Here is a 25254-nt window from a genome sequence, read left to right as displayed (position 1 = left end):
GAAGTTGAGTTTCCTAGAAACAGAACCTGAAATTGGCTTCCTGTGGATAGTGATTTATTAAGAGAGCATTCTTTAAAGGAAGGGGGAGAAGGAAGCAGATTAGAACAGGGGAAGAAAGCTAAGCCAGGCAGTGATCTTGGCTAGAAACCAGTTTCAGTCTGGACATTACAATAGCAGTTGCATCATAGATTTGGTCCTCCTTACAGCAAAGAGCTGGCATTTTGCATGCCTGTATCAGTCTGTCATTGGCCATTGGCTTTGCGTATATGAGCGTGTGTGTGTGTGTGTGTGTGTGTGTGTGTGTGCCTCATAAATTCTGCTGAGACATTTTGAAACATTTATCCAGAGAAGGGGGAATTTTATCTTTTAGCAGCCAGTATTTACAGTAGCTGAGGGATGGATCAACCAGCCTTGTGAAAGAAATCTGGAAGCATCCACTCTAGCCTGCCTTTTGCACCATTCAGAATTGGTTGCTTCTTCCATTCAGTTTATTCCATCTGCACACAGCCTTGCTACAGTAAGTGAAAGAATTAGGGGGATAAATTATAGCCCCAACATTGTTGTTGGTCTTAAAGTAACAACTAATATTTACGTTCCCTCTTTTATTATCCATTTTAGACACCCCTCCTCTTACCTAGCACTTCTGCTCATCAAGGCGACTTGCAAGGTTGGGTTAATTCCTGTGAAACCTGAGTCTCTGCTCACTATGCCCTTCCTAGGCCATGGTTACTGTACTTGCCTATTTACATTGAAAACCAAGAGAGGTACCTGAGGACCAGGCATATTTTTACCTGCCCTTAATATGTAGGCAGCAGTTCTTCCTCCTAGAGATAATCAAGCTCTATTACCCCTGCTGGTTATGCAACTCCTTTTTATGCCAGCTGGATTACTGTCATTATGAGTCCAAGGTTACCAGGTGTCAAGTGTAGCGTTTAAGTTTAGTGGGCCTGTTCTGCATTGCTTGGTGGAAGTGCTCCCTTCTGGGACCAAGGACAAAAACTAATAATGCCTAAAGTGGCAGGGATGGAAAGCACAATTGTCCAGGTGGGTGGCTGGGAGTGATGGTGAATGGGATCATTCCTACATCTAACCCGTTGGTTCCCGGACCCATGAATTCTAGCTATTTGTCAATATAGCTCCATAATGATCACTGGTTAGTGTTGACTTTAAACAAACAGCCAGATATTTCTTTAAAAAATGGGTTTATTCAGGAACAACAAAGAACTGCAATTTGGGACCTGCAGTGTAATGACACACCACTCTGTGCAAGTACAGAGAACAAAGGAGAGAATGTTCTTCTGAAGAGGAAAGGGTTACTATATATTCAGAAAGTATGCGAGATGTTATGAAACCCTTGGCGGTTTGAAATTGGCCATGGTATAAGTATTCCCAGGAAATACTACAAAGTAGTATTTGTGCTTTTTTCTTCCCCTTGAAAGTAATTTACCAGCATACCACTGCTACTAAAAAGAGGCCGAAAGAACATGAAAATAGGAAAAGGTGAAGACTCCTTAATAATTTATCCTGGAGCCAGAGCTAGTCCCTGCACATTTTTCTTTTCCTAAAATGCACTCAGAATGTGCCGTCTGGTTAGTTATTTTCTCATTAAAAAATTGACCTACCTCTTGGGTGTAGTCAATAAGTCTGTGTTGTTGTAGACATGAAGAAATTCTGATTATTTAATTTTCCAGCCTTTAGGCTTGCCTTTGGCGATCTTTTCCTCCTGCAACTAAAGAGCTAATCATATTGCTCTCCTGCTAAAAACAAACCGATGGTTCTCTGTGGCATTTACATATAAAACCCAAACTTTTTAGTCTAGTAGATGAGCCTGAGTTCCTCTCAAAGACAGATGTGAAATAGGACGTGGGCGGTACAGGTCGTGTATTGGGGAGGTCATCTCAGGGCAGGAGGGAGATGGAGGAATGAAGAGGGAAAGGGATAAACCAATGCAAAGGTGCACTGATTACTGCCTTGGGCAACTGGGGTTCCTTCTATCCTGGATTCTGCCGGCGTCTTCTGAGGAGGGTCTAGACTGCCTTTCAGAACCCATAGCACCTGAGTACCACAGGAAGAAGCATTTATGGACCCTTGGTGAGGGTGGTCCCAAGAGGTCTATACCCCCCACCCTACAATCTTCTGAGCGCCTTATACTGAAGAGCTGAGGACGTGGAGAAAACCTGAACAGGAAGCAAAGCATTACACAAGCTCACGGTGAGCTTCTACCACTGAAAAGGACTTGAAGCTCAGAGAGCTTTTCTTGAAATGGGACTGTGAAGCAGAACAAGAGGCAGCTGATCCAAGGGTCTATGACGCTCTCCAATGCTTCCCATTTTCTCTTCCAGTCTCTCCCTGACAGCCTACACATACCAATGACAGCCTACACATACCAATGCAGCCTACACATACACTCTGCCATTTTATATAACCCTTTTTTGGGGGCATATGTTCACTTGCTGATCTCTCTTCTCAAAATGCAACCACTTGCTTCTCTTAGTTTACTAACCTCAGATGTGACCTTTTCCTGGAAGCTTCCATGTTTCCCCTGTCAGTGTTCAATGTGCAATTGCTCTTCCATCATCCTTATTGTAGCTCTACGAAAGCCCTCATGCTATAACTCTAACATAAGCATCTACGTATACTCTACACAGGGCTGTGAGGATCTGAATTCTAAATGCCCATGATCTGAGGGCCTAACAATCCATAACTACATAGCTACATAATAAATGTTCTAGAAATACCATGGACTGAATGAATGAGTACATTTTGATTTTGCCATGGATTTATTTTTCAAAAAAATTTAAAAATCCAATCTAAGACTATTCCAAAGCAATTGAAGCATGGATCTATTCTGAAAGAAGTCTACCAGGTGTCCAAGTATGCCACTCATTCATTATATGTATAAGAAGTAAATAGCACTATATAACTTTATGTATAACTAACAAAGCAATAACAATGAAACTGTAAGGAAATCAAGCAATAAATCAATAACAATGAGTGTATGACTTCTGCTTAGAAGAATTGGATGAGTACGACACAAACATATAACAAGATGAGTAATGATAAAAGAGGGGGAAATAACACTCTGAGCTATGAAATAGTATGATGTGGTAGGGGGAACAGAGAAATGAGCAGCAGGAAATATATTTGCTATGGTATCAGAGGACGCTGAGACCCTGTGGGGACAGAGGACAGGGAGGTTTCTAAGTAGCAGATTGGATTTGAAGTAGGCAACATGTGCAGTGGTTAGCAGTAGTGACTCTGGGGAACTCTGAGGTTCGAACTCCTGAGTCAACATATCACCCAAGAGCTGTGTAATCTTGGGCAGATTTCTACTGCCTCATCTGTAAATGGGAGTTTATAATTATGCTTAGTTCCTGTGGTTATTGTAAGGATTAACATAATTAATGTATTTATAGACATCAAAACAATGCCTGGTGTATAACACCCCTATTAAATATGACATACAGTACTTACTCTAAAACATGGGGAGGTCAGTCTCTCAGCAGAGACATAGGATATGTTTAGAAGCTAGTAAAGGCACTAGTTTACTTGTAGCAAAGAGTTTATGTGGGAAAATGGCAAGGGATAAAACTGGAAAGCTGCTTTGGATTCTTAGTGAGGACCTCAAAAATCAGCTAGAGCCAGTAAGGACAGCCAATAGATGATTTTCATTCATCATTGAAGTTTCTATTTCTCTCTCCCTTTCCCTTCCTCTCTGAAATCAATAAAAATATATTAAAATAATATTTATTTCCTTAAGAATCATAAAAGCTCAGTACTGGAAGGGACCTAGAGATAATCTGGTATACTTCATTCTTCATTTTTTATATCAGCACATTGTGATTTGGTGTTTTCTCATGATTAGATTCAGGTTATGTATTTTTGGCAGGGACATTATATAACTGACCTATCTTCTCTTTTTGGGGGCATTAGATATGAAGTCATATGATGTCCATTAGCCCCCTATTAGTGATCTTAATTTGATCATTTTATTATGTATGGCCTAATTTCTTCACTGTATAGTCATTTCCCCCATAAAAATTAATAAATAATGTGATGGGAAATATTTTGAGGCTGTGTGATTATTTTGTTACTTATCAAACTTCTACATCCAACATTAAGCACCCATTGATGTTTGCATGGATCAATGCTTAGCATCACGTTTACAAAATGATTATTTTTTTCTATAGTTAGTAGGCAGCATTTTTCTGTAAGGATGATTCTTTGTATATAGATTTATTTACCTATCTATTTACAATCGGTATGTAGACTCACAGATTAAAAAAAATATATGTGTTTACTTATTTCAGAAAGAGGAAGGGAGAGGGAGGGAGAGATAGAAACATGAATGATGAGAGAGAATCATTCATCAGCTGCCTCCTGCATGGCTCAGTTGGGGATTAAACCCACCTTGACTGTTGCACTGTGATCTCCTGGGTCATGGGTCAACGCTCATCCACTGAGCCATACTGGGTGGGCTAGACTCACAGATCCTTACTCACTGGGTTCTAATCCATCACTGTGCTTATTTATTTTAATGCTCAAATGTTCCAGTCTTGGCCAGTGGGAGCCCCTTAAAACTGGCACTGGTGTCTTTTTGTCATTTTTTTAAGCACTTCCATTTTTTTGGCACAGGTGTTCCAGGCTCATACCAGGAATGAACCACTTCTTCAAAGAGCCTTGACACCCTTTGGTGCAGAATGACATTAGGAAACAAAAATCTGGGTGGTGGGTTTGGTCCCTCCTGCTGGCATGCTGTTCCCCATTGGTCCTCTCGGTGGACGAAGCTGCTGCTGATGGCGGAGGGGGCTCTGTTGTAATTCGGCATTTATTTCTCTAGTTTATTTGAAGCTTGTGCTATTCTCTCCCTCCTACTGATTCTGAAAGCATGAGACACACGCAATTTTATTTCTGTTTCTTATTGATCCTGTTTTTGGGGGGAGGGAGGCATGGAGTGATTTGGCTTCAGGAAGCCAGTGGTGTCTGAGGGCTGACCAGACCTCTGAGATCTGGTCTTTTGGTGTCTTCCTTATCTATGGCACTCTCGGTTCTCAGGATAATCAACATTTAAATGAAGATTTCCGATGAACTCATGTATGTGTTGATGAAAACGTTGAGAATAGAAATGCGTGCTCTATTTCCCCACAACCGTTCATTTTAACAGTGTGTGGTTGCTTTCGTGTCAAAGCTGGAGAGGAACAAAGCCAAGAATTACCCCCTTCAAAGGAACACTAATAGGAGGGCGGCTTCTGAAATTTGTTTGTACACATTGCTTTCAGAGGCTGCTGTTGTTTACCCAATACACTTGGCATTTTTTTTTTCTTTAGATAGGCATCCATATAGCCCAAAGTGCAATCCTTGGCTTTATGAAAATCTAATGTGATTTTATTGCTGAAAGCAGAAATTTATGAAGGAGGAAAAAAGTGTCCCATTTCCTCCAGTATTGACAGCACAAATGAGAGTTTAGTATTTCATTCCAATGAGACTATGGCTTTCATTAATCTCACACTCAGAGCTGATGAATGAAAATGGCTTTGTCGTGCTAGGCAGACTGCTCCCGCCGCGTAATTAATCCCCAATGAAGGGCTGGAGCAACTGCTGCATGTTTGCAGCTCAGCTGAGCCTCACCAGTGAGGGCTTTACTGCACGGACTCATGACTTTACATTTCCTCTCTCTCCAACATGGGAGAGGGACAGATGGAGCCACTGACCCAGGCAGGGTGAAGGAGGGGCAGAGGGCTTCTTAGGTAAGAGCTTCTGAGGGTGAATGTATTCACTGGGAAAGGTGCTGCCCTGGGCAGAAAGGCTCCTTAGTGCTTCTGTGTGGAACTGGAATGATTGGGATTGTGAAGCACAAACCTTGAATAGGAAAACAAGATAGGAATCAGACCCAGGGCTAGGAAGGAAGGACATCCATGAAACATTCACTGTAATATATAGCTTTTCAATATTAGGAGGTCTGATATGGAACCTAACTCGTGAGTATACGTTTTAGGATTCCAGCACAGCCAGCACTTATGTATATCTGAGTATGGAGGGGTTTGAAATCAGTTTTATATGCCCATAATGTTTCTTCAAAACTCATCCTGGTGAGTGGCTCCCTTGCCACACCAGCCTCACCTTCATGAAGGCATAACACTAGGCTTACAGTTAAAAAGTAAAAGTAAAAGAATTATTAAGTCAAAGATAGGGTATGGCAAGAGGAGTACACGAAACACAGTTTTATTTTTGTATTATTATTTACTAGAGGCCTGGTGCACTGGTGGCATTCCTCAGCCTGCCCTGCAGCCTCTCACAATCTGGGACCCTTGGGGGATGTCAGACTGCCTGTTTCAGCCAGATTCCTGCAGGCTAGGCCGAGGGACCCCACCGGTAAACAAATCTGTGCACCGGGCCTCTAGTACGCTTGTAAGATCTTTGGTTAAACTCTTCCAGCCCTTCCCCCTCCTCCCTTTCCTCAGAGATTCATCAGTCTGTTCTATGTTTTCATGCCTGAGCATTGAGCGTCTGCCTCCTGGTAGTCAGTGCATGTCGTAGCTACCAAACAGTTGGCTAGTTACTTAGGCTTTTATATACATAGGTTAGTCATTGTACTTCCCCCCCCCCCCCCCCCCCCGCATATGAATAGCTGTAGACCTACTTTTGTCCGATCCTGTGTATACTGTGATCTTTGCTTTTTGTGTATAGAAACTTTCTTTCACTTCACAGTTATATAAATAGCATAATTGTAATTTGGCTTAAAAATGTGTTCTGGCAACTTACAAATTTCCAATTTTATCCCTTCTCATCTTAGCCTTGCCCATGCTTCTGCATTCCTATCTGTCACCAGGCTAGGAGATGCACATGCACACTATTTCCACAAATACCAATTACTTTAAAATTTCCAAAGATACTCCAACATTTTCCCCCTTAAGAAACATAAATAATAGATATTGTTTACTAACTAGACACCATTTTGTGGGCAGCAGTGAGGGTGACACACAGCTTCTTACATGGTACCTTCGCTCCACTCTTTCTTTCAGGGGAACATTTCAGAATGTAAGTAAGTGAGCATGAAGTTATTTTGGGGATAATAATAATTTATACTATATTAAAAGTTAGGTAAATTACAGTCCAGCTGCTGTGGCTCAGTGGTTGAGCATCAAATTATGAGTCAGGAGGTCATGGTTTGATTCCTGGTCAGGGAAAATGCCTGGGTTGTGGGCTTGATCCCCAGTAGGGGGCATGTAGGAAGCAGCTGATCAATGATTCTCTCTCATCATTGATGTTTCTCTCTCTCTCTCTCTCTCTCTCTCTCTCTCTCTCTCTCTCTCTCTCTCTTTCTCTCCCTCTCTCTGAAATAATATAAAAAAAACCTTGTTAAAAAAAGTAAATCACTTACAAACATCATTGCTATTACCAGTAATAAATTACCTGACACAAATTGCACAACTGATAATGACACTAAATCTGACAAGTAGTTCCCTAGATTAAGTAGAAAAAGCAATAGAAAATAAGGTGTTTGAACAAAGATAAAGGACCTGATTCCTGAGAGGGGCTCCAATTTTGGAAAGCCTTAGACAAATAAATCAGGTTCTATAATTCATTTTCAAATTCAAAAAGCACTCATTAGCAACTGACATGCTCTTCTTAACAGTTACTGTACTTTTAGAAAAAGATGTACAATAAGCTTGTGTGTATGTGTAATGTAGCAGGAATAATGATTAATGGATTTATTATTTTAGGTATATTATCACATTTAATATTTAAAATCATTCTGTGGGAGATATGAAGTTGATTTCACTCATAGGTAAGGAAACAGAGGCTTAGAGAACTTCCATAATCTGCCTAAATTCATTCCTTTAAGACAGAATGAACTAGCACAGCCACTATGGAAAACATTATGGTGATTTCTTAAGAAATTAAAAATAGAACTACCATATCATCCAGCAAACCCATTTTTGGATATTTATCCAGGAAACTGAATCACTATCTGAAAGAGATATCTGTACTTCCTAGTTCACAGAAGCATTATTCATAATAGCCAAAGAAGGAAACAACCTGTGTCCATTGACAGGTGAATGAATAAAGAAATTGTGGTTTATATAATGCATAGTATCACTTTTATGTGGAATCTTAAAAAAAAAAAAATTGCCCAACTCCTAGAAAGAGAGTAGAAATGTGGCTGCCTGGGGCTGGGGCAGGGGAAATAGGGTGAGGGAGGTAAGTGGGTACAAACTTTCAGTTAAAAGATGAGTGAGTTGATATAGTTAATTCTGTAGAGTATTATCAATTTCGCTAAGAGAGTAGAACTTAGATGTTCTCACCAAAAAGAAAAAGAAATCTCAATATGTGAGGTGATAGACTAGGTTAAGTAATTTGATAATAGGAATCCTTTTACATATATATATGTACATCAAATCATGACCTTGTACATTTAAAATATCTTATAATTTATCTGTCAATTATACCTCAATATTTCTAGAAACAACAGCAGAAGCAACAAAAAAGAAGTAATTAAACTGTGTTGCAATTCAGGGCCTTCTGACTCTAAAACCAATTTTCCTTACTTGTGTTTCTTTCTCATCCTTTATTTTTTCCTTTATTTAACAGAAATCTACAGAGTTTGTGAAGGGTTTTGCAAACCTATCCATCAGCTCAAGATCTACATTCTTAGCACATTTTAGGTATACAATGTAAAATTAATAACTATAGTCACCATGCTATACATTAAAGCTTCAGAACTTATTTATCTTACTAGAGGCCTGGTGCACGAAATTCATGCACTGAAGGGGGGTCCCTCAGCCTGGCTCGCGCCCTTTCATAGTCTGGGAGTTCCATGATCGATTGCCCCACAGAGGGAGGCCCTGCCCACCTGCTGCAACCTGCTGATCAGTGGCCTGGGCCTCCCTGTGCAGGGTGATCATGGGGCAATGGCAGGGCCTCCGACCAATCACATTGCACCGGCCTTGGCTGGCCTGTTGGCAGTACGTGTCATAGTGTGGTCATCCAGATGGTTGATCTGATGTTCGGCCATTTGGTTGATTTGCATATTATGCTTTTATTATTGTAGATAATTGAAAGTTTGTACCCTTTGACCAACGTCTTTCCATTTCCCTCATCCCCCAACCCCTAGCAGCCACCAATCTACTCTCTATTTCTATGAATTAGACTTTTTTTTTTTTTAGATTCCACATATAACTGATACTGTACAGTATTTGTCTTTGTCTAATTTATTTTACTTAGCAAGATGTACTTTAGTTTCATACATGTTGTCACAAATGACAGTATTTCCTTTTTTTTATTTGGTAATGTATCATTGTATAAATATGTATAAAGAAAATGTGTGTTTTCTTTACTGACTTATTCATCAATGAACACTTAGATCATTTTCATAACTCAGTTATTATGAATAATGCTGCAATATGCATGGGAGTGTATATATCACTTTGATATAACATAGCTATATATGTTATGGTGATTGTTTTGTAAGTTTTGCCAGTGGGAGCTTTCTCACATTTACCATTTGTAAAGAACCTATTATTTATTTGATAATCCTACATATTGACAAGAATCTTATTGATATTCATATAAGAAGTCACTGTGTGAAATAATAATTTCTAATTGATTATTAACATCACATATATTAAATTTAAATTCTGTATTTATCCATTATAATTTCTTAATAAACAATGAACCAAAATAGAATTATAAATCATCACCAATAGAGCAAACCAGGCTTAAGCAATTTCATAATTGACTAAATATTCAACTTATAAATTTTAATAAAGAGAATTAATGAATGATAAAAGTAATATTTAAAAGTTAGGAAATATTTTTTATGGCAACATTAGTTAATGTTCCACTTCCTTACAAGTAGTAAATTATCAGTTTTATGTCTCTATATCACTGCAACAGTATTGTGTGCTTAGTGGACTAGTGGTTATCCGAGGCTAGAGAGCAAGATAGGTATACATTTTTATTAACAGTTAATTATTTAAAATGTTGGTAATTTTTAAGATCAAAGAAAAATTATTTTGTCAATGTCATTGAAAGGTAATATAGTCATCTAATTGAAATAATACCGGTAAAACCAAAAGATATTGAGATTTAAAAGACTAAGACTTGGGAAATACTAGTAATTAACAGCAGTAAATTACTCAAAGTATAGGCATGTCATTCATTTTATTTAATCCTTTTAAGAGCTCGGTGACATGGTTGGTACAGGTGGGTTTTATTTTATGAGTGTGGGAATACATTTATTATAGGTTATTTTATTATAGAGTGGCAGAGATTAAATTCATAATTTAGGTTTTATATCTCCAAATTCAGAATTCTTAATGCCAAGAAATCAAGAGGAAGGAGATCAGCCAGGCATGCTTGAGATCAACAGCCACTAATATTACCAAGCCTAGGTGATATATGAGCATAGGAATGGGTCCCACACACATGAAAACTGAAAGCTGGTTTCCTTACAAAATAAAAATTATTTCTGAAAGGATTTTATTTCTGGAAAGCAAAAATGTAATCAGTGAAGTTCATTGAATCTGCTGGAATCCTGGGTATTTTAATGGTATCTTTGAATAGTCATGACAGAAATAAGACCAACTCAGACAAACTAACAAAAACACAAAAAGAGAAATTTACTTATTGACTCACATAAATAAACCACAATCATGACAGGATGGAGATGAAAATGAAAGTGGAAATACTGTCAAAGACCTTTCTTTCATGTCTGCTTCCTTTCCTGCTTTTCCATAGTTTGGGGAGGTGGGGACGCCATGTCTGACCTCTTCTACCCTCATATCCTCTGAGGCTGGGAGCCAGAGAGAAGATGCTTTCTCTCTCCCAGGGCTGGCTGTGGGGGTGACTGTGGCATGCAGCTTAGAGGGCGGTTGCTTTCTAACGGACTTTACATGCCACATCAGTAGGCGCTACCAAGGAAACAGTGGCAGATGCTAAAAGCCACCAGGCTTCCCTCAGGCCTGGCTCACACCGGCACAAGCATGTCCACATCTTGAGGGAGAGCCTCGGGGAATTGGATGCTCTCCATTATGGTTTGGAGGTGGAGAGTCAGCTTTTATCGCACCTCCCACTTCACAAATGCGTATTTTAGAGCTCCACTTCACAGTCTCAGTCTCCAGTGCTTGTGGAATGATCCTCTGCTTGAATAAAAGTACATTCTTTCATTTTAATTATAACACAACTCTTTTCCTTTTCCATATGTTGTGTAAAATGGTGCGATGAAGACGAGTGAGAGTCCTTTAGGAGATTTGAGTGCATCATGATGGTTGCTGGGCAACACTCAGCTGCACTGTTTGGCCTGGCAAGAAGGTTTCAGTTCAAATCAGAGACAAGCATTACAAATGATCCCACTTATAATTCTATACACTTACCGGGATGGCTGGGCAACAACAACCTGCAGTCTCATGCTGGGTATTTTGACATAACAACATTAGTCATTGTTGTTATGTCAAAAGTTTGTAGAGGAGGTAGAAAATATATCCAGTGTACATGTTTCCCTAAGTGACAAATTAGTTTGATATATACTTGTGACATTTTGTTGATATGCTTATTTTGGATTAAAAACATCACTTTTGAGATTTTTCTTTTTAAAAACATTTAATATATATAGTTTTGTTTTTGTTTTTGTTTTTACAGAGAGGAAAGGAGAGGGATAGAGAGTTAGAAACATTGATGAGAGAGAAACACCAATCAGCTGCCTCCTGTACACTCTTTACTGGGGATGTGCCAGCAACCAAGGTACATGCCCTTGACCAGAATTGAACCTGGGACCTTTGAGTTTGCAGGATGACGCTCTATCCACTGAGCCAAACCAATTAGGTGAGATTTTTCTTTTTCCTTGATTTTTTCCTAAACCACACTATATTGAATTTCATATTATTATGGAGAAAGTACAAAAATCTTAGGTTCTCACAACCTTAAGTCTAAATTTTAGTTTATTTTTCATTTACAAACATCTGCTTAGTGCCTCAGATTATGCTCTAGACATCTGTTAAGTGTGGAGGACAAAAAATCAAATAACACAAACCCTTCGTTCGATCTCAGGAAGTCCACAGGAGGAGAGGGTGGTGCAGAGTGAGTGTGAAGTGCAGAAGATGGGCAGCACACATCCCACTGCAGAGATGGCTGGGAGAGACGCCCTGCGAGATACTGCTTGACGTGCATTGTGTCAGTTGAGAAAGAAGAGGGGACAATGGGGGAAAGTCCTTCCAGGCACAAGGACTACATCAGAGAAAGGCAGAGACACTGAAGGATGTGGCGTGATTTGGAGAAGAACATGTTTTGGTGTCTCTGGAGAAGTTGGCACGTAATTGGAACCTATAAATATTAGTCAAATAATCAGTACGTGACAGGAGTGCTGTGGAAAACAGGCTAGGGAAGGAAGTAAGAACCACATCACAGAGAGCTTTTGGGGTATTTTGACATTTAACCTGAAAGCTATGGGAAAAATTATCATTATTATCTTATGTCAAGAAAGGACATGATCAGCCGGAACCGGTTTGGCTCAGTGGATAGAGTGTTGGCCTGTGGACTGAAAAGTCCCGGGTTTGATTCTGGTCAAGGGCATGTACCTTGGTTGCGGGCACATCCCCAGTAGGGGGTGTGTAAGAGGCAGCTGATCGATGATTCTCTCTCATTGATGTTTCTAACTCTCTAGCCCTCTCTCTTCCTCTCTGTGAAATATCAATAAAATATATTTAAAAAAAAAGAAAGGACATGATCAGACTCTTACATGCACTCTGGAGAAAGGGTAGAATGGGCCTGCATTAGAGGAATGAAGGCCGGTTTAGAAGCTGGTGAGAAATTGTGGGGACCTGAGTTAAAGCTGTAGGAGTGGGGACAGAGAGAAGGAGACAGGCTTAAAACATATAAGAAAAAATTGGGAGGACTACTTGATGTACAGAACATGGGGAGTAGAGAGGGAAAGCTCTGGAGGAATCTGTTCCCAGATTTGGAGCAACTGATTGAGTAGGTCTAGTGACAAATATGAGGTTAGCTTCCGGCATTCTGAATTCCAGGTCTGGAGGGTATATCCAAGAGGAGATGCTACATAGAGAGCTGGACAGCCAACCTGGATTGTTGGAGCGGAATCTGAGCTGAAGATGTATACTTGGGAGTTCACCAATCTTTAATTAGCTTTTGAAATTTTTGATGAGGTCCTCCAGAGAGATGGTGGCCCATGGACCAAACAGAGTTCATAGGAACCAGAATGTTTAGGCAAGAATGACCATAGCTGAACATGAAAAAGGACTAACCAGACATGTAAGAGAAAATATGAGAAAGAAGGATGTTATGTACAACAATAGGAAAATATTTTTATGACCTTGAGCAAGTTTGCAATCTCCTTATGACACATTTACGTTGACAGTGAGAGTGGAAAGACAGTAACTATTGCATCTTATTTTGTCAGGATTATAGTGGCAAATAAATGCATTCATTTGACATAATGCCTGTAACATAGAATTCATTAGTGAATATTTTTTCTATTTCCAATGTTGATAGCATTGCTAATACAATCCTTCCTGATAAAAATATTCAACTTAATGGGACTTACTATTTAGTTCAATAATTTAGTTAGATCTCTTGCCTAATGTCTGAATCTTGAAAATCTAATAATCAGCTCTGGTAAGGAGCTCTGTTATCAAAGCAAGCAGTGTCTGATGAAGAACATTCTCAGAATTAATTTTATATTTTTCCTTTTGATAATACTGTGATCAATCTTGTTTAAAAAAGAACAACGCTGGCATCTGTTTCTTATTTGAATATAAATCAATATCAAGTGTTAAACTTCCTTTACAAAATTACATCAATCATCTCGAACAACATAGTATATACTTGAAAAACGTAACTCCTAAGGTTTTGAGCATTATTTCTCACATCTGCTTCTGTTTGGCTTCATTTCTCACAATTTACTTGCTTTCATTAAAAGCAGCCTAATTTGGGGGAATTTCAGAGGAGAAGAGAAGGCAACATTTTTTTGCTTTTGACTTATGATTGTTTATTCTCTTTGAGGCTGAAAAATTAGCTAGATTCCTTTGAGGAGCTCACAGACAAATTGAACCTCTGAGTTTGTGCAGTCATTTCAAACATTTTCATTTGTGTTTTCCTTTTCATGTGATACAAAGTACCTCATTCATTTGGTTATGCTTATTGTTTGATTTTTCAGAACAATTTCTAAGGCTTGTTTGATAAGGGGAGGCAAAGCATATTGAAATGTAAGAGACAGAAAAGAGAAATGGGACACAGTAGATTAATAAAGTACAGGCAAATCTTTTTTCAATGCACTTCTTTTTTATACACCTTTGTTTGTTCAGTACCAACGTAGAGAACAGGTCTATTCGCAAGTAATTGTGTCAAAGGCCTTGGAAGAACATTGTGTTTTATACCTAATTTACTAGAATTTACCCTCATTCTATGATTACAAAGCAAGTAGATAAGCACAATGGGGACGATCTAATCTGATAATCAGAGGTTTACATATTCCTCACCTCTCATACATTTGTCCAAGTTGGTCACTAGATGATCTCCAAGTTTCCTTTCTGTTCATAGCTACTCCTATATTAAAGAAGAGAAAATATAGTCCCAGGAAAGTTAACTTATTTCCCCAGTTTATGCAGAAACATGCCAGAGTAATGGCTCAAGATACAACATGTTACTTATCGAAAAAGTTCCAATCAAATAATTAAACTGTAACTCTCAGTTTGTTCCCATATAAAGTGTAAGAGCAGACACAATAGACCAGATGTGATATCACAAATACACCTCAACAAGAATAATATAGGCAATGTTAATGCAAGAAATTGTCCAGACATAAGAGCCTGGTATTAAATGTGGCATCAAGATACATGTGCCATCAACTGCCACCAAGCTTCAATTATTGTTTTTGCGCAGGAATGCAATAACACTAATGTTGTCAGATTTTCTGCTTTTTCAAGAAAAGACAAAGTCTAGCTCTGTAAGAAAAACCTCCCTGCATTTGATTAACGCTAAACCGGCAAAACTGTGATTCCTTTTATAAGGTCTCCATGGTGGGAGAGGGTGGGCATTTTCATTCCCATCAACTCTGATGTATTGTTAAATCAGCATTTTCTTTTTCATGGAGGATTTATTAGGTTCATTGACTTTTCAGTTAATGTCTAGACCAACTCAGTAATAGATTTGGACACATAGATAATTCCTAAGGAAATAACTGAAATTCATTTATTTATGATTTTGAGCATTATGAAAACAGAAAATATTTGCATATTTGCATGCATTGCTCAGGCATTTCTTGGTGCTACCAAAGAAACAAACATTTCTGAACTTAGAAAAGGAGGGATTTTATGATGTCTGGTGTGTGTACACCACTCTAGCACTTTCACTCAGAATCAATGGTACATGCAAACAAATGTGAAGTGGTGATTTAATTCATTAAAGGGATTTTTTTTGGTCACTGTGTAATTATGAAGTTAAACTTTGTCATTCAAACTTATGAGGTTGATGACCTGTGAATTTGGATTTGGTGGTTATAATGGTAGTGATGATAGTGCTGGGGCTGGTATGTGTCAGTAATATTTTATTATAATGATGATATTAATAATAGATATCATTTTACTGAGTGTTTATTATGCATCAGACTTTACGCCAAAGATTTTTCTATTCATGAAATAATTTAATTCCTACAAATCCCCATGAAGTAAGCATTAGTATTGCTGTATTTCAGCTAAGAAAACTGAAATATAAAGAGATTAAGTAAATGGTCCAAGATTATCCAGTTACTAAGAGGCAGAGTCAAACCAATGTGAGGGAAAGAGGCCAGAAGATATATATTGAGCGTGTACTATGTACTAGGTTACTTCCTGGGTTATTAGTTCTGCTTTATTGGGGCTATATTTTATTTGTGGAGATCGACAATAAACCAAAAAAACATATACGATATAATGCCCAGCAGTACTAGGTACTAAGGAACAGAACTGGGTCAGAAGATAGAACACCTGTTTCCCACAGGATTCTGAGGGCAGGTCTGTCTGAGGGGTGACCTCTAGGCAGAGATATTAGAATGAAGTGATGAGATAAATAGTGTGCATTTCTAGGACTGTCCTGTAACAGTCCCTTCATACAACCCAGGATTCATTTCTAGAATGGCATGTCCCATTGCTTGTTTTTGTTTAAGGTGGATATGTGATATATCTTATAATAAGAGCAAAGGATTTAAGAGGCATACCCAAGTCAAAATTCTAGTCATGTTCTTTTTTACTATTTGGGCACTTAAATTTTATTCAACTTTAAGGTTCCCATCTATAAAATCCATATATATAAAAGCCTAAGTGACCGAAAGACCAGTCAACTGGTCTCTATGATGCACTCTGACCACCAGGGGGCAGATGCTCAATGCAGGAGTTGCCCTCTGGTGGTCAGTGCACTTCCACAGTGGGAGCACTGCTCAGCTCACTGACAGGTGCCAGATGCCAGGCTCTGCAGCAGTGGCAGGTGCAGCGGTTCCAGGATGAGTGGGAGTAGCCCAGCACCTGGCCCCACTACCACATCCCTTGGGGGATGTCAGACTGCTGGTTTTGGTCTCATCCCTGCAGGATGACCTGTGGAGATTGGGCAAAAACTGGCCTTTCAACATCCCTGGAGGGGTCCCAGATTGTGAGAGGGAGCAGCCAGGTTGAAGGACCCTATGGGTGCACTAATTCATGCATCAGGCCTCTAGTTTGTATAATAATTCTTCTCTCTTATGATCAGTGAAAATTTCACATGTAATTTTCAAAATGTGCAATTTGAAGTCCCTAGAATAGAACTGCACATAAATATGCAGGAGTCATACAATAAATAACAGCTACTATACTTATTTTTATATTCTGTGCCTTACAGAGGGACACAGAGAAGTACCCAGGTTTTTTTTTTTTTTTTTTTTTTTTTTGTCAAAGTGTGGCGAGGGGATATGGCATAGATTGCTTTTCACCTTCAGGACTGAATAGGTAATAATTGATGGACTGGAAACAGACCCAGGAAATAGGCTAAGAGCGGTACCTGGTGTGGATCAAGTGGGTTTTGAAATCACATTAGTTAAGAGCAAGAATGAGATTTCAAGAGGTGATTTGAGAGCAAGGTGAGCAGGGGTTTACTTATTTTAATTCAGCATTAGAAGCATTCCATAATACCCATATAGCTAGCTACATGGGCTCACAGACTCGGGGAGAGAGAGAGAGAGAGAGAGAGAGAGAGAGAGAGAGAGAGAGAGAGAGAGAGATTGATTTGTAACATTCCCTTCCCCTTTATAGACATGTGGCTGTTATTAAAAATGACAGTTTCTGAAGCCAGGTTTGCCCATTTCCTGATAACCAAGGAATCTGGATCTAGTCCCAATTTGTCTTCCAACATGCTGACCCTGAGTTAATAACTTCGCCTCTTTGCCTTCAGCTAAAGGAGACAAGATCCCTACACTTTGCCCATCTCAAAGAAATTTGTTTAGACAGAAAAAAAGTAGTTTAAAATGTTCCCCCCTGTGATGTTACTTACTGTTAAATGTGGGGAGCATAAGTTAATGAACAGACAAACCTCCTCAAATGGAGAACAACATGTCCCAGGCAACGAGTTAGATCTATAGCCGCCTCTGGTTTGGCAACAACTTTATACCCAGAGGAGGGGGCGGCGTGACAACAGTGGCTCCCTGGCTTGATGTGGCTCCGTGGGAAGCACACAGACTTTGGAAGAATGTACATCTGGGTCCAGTCTTCTAACTTGGATGAGTTTTAACTCTGTCATCTTGTCTAGGACACTGATCTCCTCTGAGCTTAGGTTTCCAGATCTATAAATAATGACAGTAACACCATGGAAGCTTTGTGAGGATTAAATGGATGTAGAGCATTATGTCTGCCACTGACATTTTTAAAATGCTACTTTTCTTTGGAGGGAGGGCTTATTTTATTTATTTTTTTAAAAATCTTTACTGTTGAGAATATTACAGATGTCCCCTTCTTCCCCCAGCCTCCACTTGGTTCCCACCCTGTCTCAGGCCTTCACCACCCCCACCCTATTGTCTGTGTCCACAGGTAATGCATACACACAAGTAAGATCATTGGTTAATCTCTTTCCACCCTCAACGCCCTTCCCACTGAGATTCATTAATCTCTTCATGGCAATGAATACATGTCTATCAACAACTGAATCTAAAAACCAAAACAAATGAACAAGGAATCTAATGAACAGAACAAACTGATGAATAAAATAGAACCAGAGGCACGGAAACATGGAACAGACTGACAAAAACTGTTACTTTAAATTTTTGCTTAAGACCTGAATTCCTGAAGTTGTCTGGAGACCACTAGCTTCTCAGTGGTTTGGGGGCATCCTGGGTAAGATCAGGAGGCCTTGTCAAACAGGGCCAGGCTGGACAGGCAAGGGTTGAGTTGAAATGACCCACTGGATTGGCTGCAGCTGAGGAGCTGGGTGTTTGCTCCACGTTCACCCTCTGACAGGAAGGCTGGGGCCTGATCCTTGTCTTGGGTTCCAGTGGCAGTTCCAGTGGGTGTGGGGCTCCAGAATTGTCCCAAGATGACGAGGTGACTGAAGTGCTTACACTTTCACAGTGACTGGTGCTGAACCAAGTGCAGGCTGAGGACATGCGTTGGCTACTTAGGAGCCTCTGGGTCTCATTCACAGCAGTGGGCCCAGCCCTTGCCCACACGTCTGCATTTGCTGTGGATTGTAGCTAGGCTTGAGGGCACCACTAAGATTCATAATTAGGGAAGGTAGGGGAAGCTGGGGGAAGGTCACTTGGAAAAAAAAAAAAAAAAGGAGACATATGTACTACTATTTGTAATACTAAACAATGAAAAAGAAAAAAAGATTCATATTTTTAAAATAAATGTTGTATTTAAATTTTTTAAATTACAGTTTGTATTCAAATATTATTTTGTACTCATTTCACTTGTGCAGTCATAGTGGTTAGCAAATCACACACCTCACAAAGTGATGCCCCTGATATTTCCAGTGCCTAGCGGGCACCAAGATTCATCTTTTTAATCAATGGAAAGGAAGAAATAGCCTGCTTTTATTAGCATCTAGGTCAGCTCTCTGAACAAGCAGGCTACAAATCCTGCTGTCTCAGACGCTTCCTCCTTCGTTACGCTATTCCCATGGTAACCCTCAGTAAGGGAGAAGAGGGACAGCAAACCGCTGAGATGCTATTTTTAGAATCAGGCAGATGCTTTACACGTCTGTTGAAGGAATGAAAATGAAACAAATGTAGGAGAGGATTTTTTTTTATGACCAAAAACAGCATCATTGAAAATTCATATTATAAAACTGGAAAGGACCTTGAGAAATCATTCAGCCTACCTTTACCTTTAAGAAGATCTCCTTCCAAGTCATCCCAAAAGTTGTGCAATTGGATGGTTTTAGAACATTTTACTTAATAGCCTATTCTAAAGGGTACCCATATCTCTTACCCTGAATGTAACCTCTATTCAATCTCAGTTCCAAGATGGAGGGAATTGGGAATGAGACTATGCATTGTATTGTGCTCAAGCTGTGGACAATACAGCCCTAAATGCCTAACTCCTTTAGCCTCTGCTACCAATGACACTCCCGAGGTTTGCGCAGCACGTGTTCTGTGCAGTTCTCCCCTCTGGCCTTGCTTCACTTCCCTTTTTAAAATGTAAGTCCCTCTCATCCTCCTTAAAAGCCTCAGGGACTTCTAACTGCTCTTAGATGAGAGGCCTACATCTTTACAGTGGCTATAAAGTAAACATGATATTGATCCTGTGCACCTGTCCAGAATCATTGAGTACTATTATAATTCTCTCTGTTTCAGCAAAAGACCTTACTTCAGAGTCTCAGCATGCTATCTGCCTCCCAGGCAAGATCTTTGCCCTCACATATAATACTTTCCTTCGTGCTCTCTACCTAGGCAATTTCTCTGTCAAATCCTTCTTATACTTTCAATCAGTATCCAAATATCAGGAGACACTTTCTCAACCTGTAAGATAAGAGAAGGCATTCCTGCAATAGCCTCTCCTAACACTGTGTGCATTTTCTTAACAACATTTAACAGTTTGTTGTTTTACATTTGATTATGTAACTTTTGAGTTTCTTTTTTTTTTTTTTTTTTAGTATTTTAGTTCTGTGTTGTTAGGGAATTATATTTTTTGGCCACCATTTGGTATCTAGTGCCCAGCACCATGTTTGACAAATGAATTGTTCTAAGAACTGAAAGAATGACTAGCAGTTATCTTAAAGGGATATAATCCCTGATTCTCTGCAAAATCCAACTGCTTAGGTCAGTGGTCAGCAAATTGTAGCTCGCAAGCCACATGCGGCACTTTGGCCCCTTGAGTGTGGCTCTTCCACAAAAATACCACATGTGGGAGCACAGGTTCAGTGCGATTGAAACTTCCTGGCCCATGCACTGAAGTCGGTTTTCATCTCTCTAAACCAATTTCAATCATTGTACTATTGATATTTGGCTCTGATGACTAATGAGTTTGCTGACCACTGGCCTAGGTGATTGCACTGGAGCTCCTCAGAATGTCACGTGGATCTAAGTTTCCAGAAAACTTGTTAAAATGCAGATTCAGATTCAGTAGATGTGGGTGCGGACTATAATTCTATATTTCCACTGGTTACTAATTAGCGATAGAATGTGGTTTCCCATTAGAATCACCTCAGGAGCTTTAAAAAAATACTCCGCTCTGCAGTCCCAACCCTGGAGATTCTAATTTAATTGGCATGTGCTTGGTGTGGACTTTGGGGATTTGAAAAAGCTCCCAGTTTATTTTAATATCTAATATCACTCTAGTTACCAGTCATTCCAGACAGAGCTCATCCTCAACAGCAGATAAAGAGATATTTTTGTTATCCTTTGCATTAGATAGCGTCCAATGTGACCACCTGATAGGGGTGTATCTCATTACTAGCTTTTAATGCATGATTCCCAGAGACACACAGGAGGGTGGTACCTATGGTTTAATGTGTGTGTAGAGAGCATCCTATGTGAATTGGTTAATGTGGCATCAGAGAGGTCCAATTTCAAAATTTCCCACTTCTACACATGGGGAAATGCATTTCTGATCAAATATTTTTAAAAATACATGTAGCTATTGAAAAAAAAAAGTGTAACATATTGGGAGGGGCTGTGCGCAGATTCAAGAAGGAGTCCAAGGACAAAAGATAATTTTGAAAGGCATTGGGGGTCATAGGATCTTCAGCTGAAGGAGTTAAAGACTCCTTCCTTCTCTAGGACCCTGTGCTTTTATTATAACAAAATTTTTTCCCAAGGCAAGGTGGAGGTATATACTTCAAAGGGTAAGGTATCAAAGCATACAGAAACATTGTCAGTTTGGGCAATAGCCGATAGCTGTTCAGGTGTTTGGCCAACAGGAGGCAATAAAACGCTCTGAGCTCTCTGTCAGTTAACACTTCTATTCAGGTTTGAGGGAAGTGCCATTAGCCATTTACAACAGGTAAACTACATATGTAGCTCACCCTTGTTGAGCTGCCCAAGCTTCACTAACCTTTCAGTGAAACTCTTGTAATTATTACATGCTGGAATTGGTTCCCTGCATTTCATCTTTAATAAACTCGGTAATCTGGAAAGAGAGATGTTCTCTCTTTCAGTGAGGTGGAGAACATTACATTGCCATTTTCATGACTTTGGATCTTTTTAGAACTATCTATACATATGTATCCAGCAGAATGTTCTGATTTCTTTGAACCCAAAGTGATGAAGCTTAGTATCCTACCTTCTGATTTTGGTGTTTAGCTGGCTGGAGCAGTTTCCATTCAGTGTTTGGACTTCACCCGGGTTTACAGATTGTATGGTTGTGTTTCAACAACTGGGGCCCCGTGAAGACTCCCATGTCCCTTGTCTCATGGTATAGCCATACTCTGTTCAGTTCCTGCAAGTAGCACTGTGATAAGGAGGAAACAGGTCTTTCCTGATGATGCTAGGATCGACCTGGTATAATCTGAGCAATGCTGGGCAAGGTTTCCAGGAATACAGTCCCTGATTTCTGATGTAGCAGGATCTGTTGAAAAAGCAATTCTCACAGAAGGAGACTTCTCTTTTGTTGTGAGAGTTGCTTGCCTCCATTGCAATTTACCGGTTTGCTTGTTTTTTAAATAATATTTCAGAGAGAGGATGGGAGAGAAACATTGATTGGCTGCCTCCTGAATGACCTCCACTGGGGATCAAGCCCACAATCCACTCATGTGCCCTGATGAAGAATGAAACCAGCCACCTCCTAGTACATGGGACAAAGCTCAACCAACTGAGTTACCCTGGCTAGGTGCAGTGTACCTGTTGCTTTGTTTCCTTGTCAGGCCTGGCTTTGACCCACTCCCCATTTGGCTGTTGATTTCTATGCACTCCCTCTGAGTTACTCAGTCTTTCATTCCTTGTGGCAGAGCCTTCTCACTGCGCACTGGAGAGCTGTTACTCAACAGATCTCATGCCCATGCGTTGTGCTGCTTAAACCTCAGAAAAATCTTATGACATAGGTCTTGTTATTCCCAGAAAATTGTGGTGCGAAAGACTATGAAATTTGGTAAATTGATTTGTAAAAGAATTTTCAAATGGTTATATGCTAACCTATTTTGTTCCATATTTTACTTTGGGTTTACCGGGCAGATATAGTAATTTAACAATGTCTACAAAACATGAGGAAAATAATTCAACCAGTCCTTATTTCACCACATGGTATGCCAAGTAAGACATCATCAGTTTTAAGATATGCCAGCATTCAATCTGCCACTGAGAACAGCAAAAATACTGTCAATTGAATTATGTCATTTAAATTATGTTGATTGCTATCTGCATCTCAATTACAGGTGTTTTAACTTAAAAAGTCATGTCAGAGAATTGACAAATACAGCATTTATTCAACTTGTATTGCATGCCCTTAATATATAAGACACTTGCTAAAACGTAATTGTCTTAAAATTACTTGTCTTAAAATAAATGCAAGGAAAGTAAATGCAAACATATTTACACTATAATGTTTTCCCTTTAGCAACCATCAACGGAGTTGGAATTTGACCGCGTGGTGATTTATACCACTTGCCTTCGGGTGGTGCGGACAACCTTTGAAAGATGTGAACTGGTTAGAAAGATCTTCCAAAACCATCGAGTGAAATTTGAAGAGAAAAACATAGCTCTGAACGGCGACTATGGAAAGGAGTTAGATGAGCGCTGCCGACGGGTTTCCGAAGCTCCCTCCCTCCCTGTCGTGTTCATAGATGGCCATTACCTTGGGGTAAGGAAAATCTTATTTTTATCCGGTATTTTTAGAGATCTGTAAGCCTATGTATGACAAGGTCACTTGCAATATAATCACTAGGACACTTGGCTATTTCTCAAGTTCAAACCCAAGGGAATGAAACTATCCCAAACAATTGTACTAGTATGTGTTCAACAGAGTTCATCCCTGTGCACAGTGAGATAAAATCAGCATGAAATGGCCTTTTTTTTAATAGAATACATTTTTTAAAATGTTCAGTTGACTTGGGTTTTGTGTTACGAAGCTTGGCATGAGGTATGAAAAACTATTTTTTTTTTTTGGTAGAGGCAAGAAAAATGGATTATTTGTAAGATTATATATTTGTGAATTCTCTTATACCCCATTCATTACCCAACACTCAGTTTCCTACCTAATGAACTTAAGATGACAGTCCTGAAATGAAATCAATAAGAAATGGGGCCTGGAGCAAGAATTTATCTGCTTGTTTAAAATTATTCTTGATTTTGGTAATGCAGCAGCCTGAGACACAAATTCAGGCTTACAACAAGCAGAGAGAACTCCCAGAGCAACAAGAAAGCATGTCTGCCTCATTTCTCTTTGAGTAATACTGTTAGCATAATAACTCCTATTGATCTATGGACATGCTTACTCTGTGAGAAGGCCAGGAGAGGGCTCTAGAGAGCGCACTTTGGAAAACTGGGAGCAAAGAGAGGGTGATTACAGGATCTCTCAGAGAACAAAGGACAGACAAATACTTGGATTTAGGTTTTATTTTGCATCTGGTCTTAACCTTTAACTTCAGGGGAGGTTAGGGGGGAAAAAAACACAACAAAACAGAGCAGAAAATACTTATGTTTTGTTACAGGGAATCTCATATTCTTGTCATACTTTTAATAGGGAACCTGTATTCTGATCTGTCTGGAGACATAATTTTTCGAGGCAGCCTGTCCTCTTATGGAAAGATAAACGCAGGAAGCCATGAATCAATAGCTGTGACATTATGCCACCCGAGTTTCAGAGCTGGGCACAGGCTGCATTCCCAAGCAGAGGAATGTTAACTTGAAGTATTGAACCTCATGTTTGCTATTTCAATATAGACCCTTAGGTCTCTAAAGCTGTGATGATAATCATGACATATCATAACAATAATACTAAGAATGGTCGTGATAATCATGATATATCATAACAATAATACTAAGAATAATGCTAAACTGTGCTGTCGATGTTACACGTACCTTCTGATCCAGTCCTCTCCACCGCCTTGGAAATCTATGCTCTGGCATACTGGTTAAGAGGCCCCAGAATCTGGCAGCCTTGTTTCAAAGTCCTGCTCCGAGGCTTCCATGTCATTGTGGGCAATTTGTAAGTCACTTTGTGCCTCTATTTCCCCATTTACAAAATGGTAATGATAATAGAACTACTTCCATTGGCTAATTGTGGAGGTTTATGATATATATATTTAGTTCCTGTGCCTGGAACTAAGTTTCATTGAAATGGAACAAAGCTATATTTTCAGTAAATATTAACAGTTACTATTTTTGTTTTGCAAAAGAGAACATTAAGTCCTTTGTACCAAGTCACATACATAGCTGGTAAATGGCAGGGCCAGACTCAAGGTTAGGTCTGTCCAGCTCCTTAGAACCTTGCTCGTTGGTACATGATCTCAAGGTTAAGGTCATGAACTGGTTGCTGATGCTTTTTTAGCACCAATGACAGGGCTTGGCACAAAGTCTCAAAAACAGACGTTGAATGGATGTGTCAATGATGCTCTCTCATCTCCTCAAAATCTTTCCTTCTCTCCCGAGGACATTCTCCCATAAGGAGATAATCTGATAAACTTATCTACACCAGGGAGCAACTCACTTATAAGGGCTGTGAGCATTTGCCTTTTAACCCAGGAAACTCTTCTGACAATGTAGGATATTTCTCATTGTGGGACTTAAGTTTCTGTGAAACTGCATAATGACATTTAGTGGGCGACTGCCTGCTTACACAGGCACAAGGTCGGCCATGCCTGCCGCACTGC

At 39.6% G+C, this 25254-nt stretch overlaps 1 protein-coding gene across 1 annotated transcript in view; it reads left to right on the top strand.

The window, feature by feature from the left end:
* The window catches only part of GRXCR1 (glutaredoxin and cysteine rich domain containing 1), a gene marked incomplete at both ends in the record, with an annotated part of 79247 nt that overhangs the window by 12928 nt on the left and 41065 nt on the right, over positions 1–25254 (top strand). Inside the window, one exon of the mRNA XM_084901221.1 lies at positions 23001–23243. Within this exon, the coding sequence (XP_084757347.1) occupies positions 23001–23243 (243 nt within the window). The remainder of the gene's footprint in view (positions 1–23000; positions 23244–25254) is intronic.

This window comes from Pipistrellus hanaki (assembly GCF_964339955.1).
Source record: "Pipistrellus hanaki genome assembly, chromosome: 1".
Lineage (NCBI taxonomy): Eukaryota > Metazoa > Chordata > Mammalia > Chiroptera > Vespertilionidae > Pipistrellus > Pipistrellus hanaki.
Note: the sequence above shows the minus strand (reverse complement) of the source record. Positions and strands in the feature narration are given on the sequence as shown.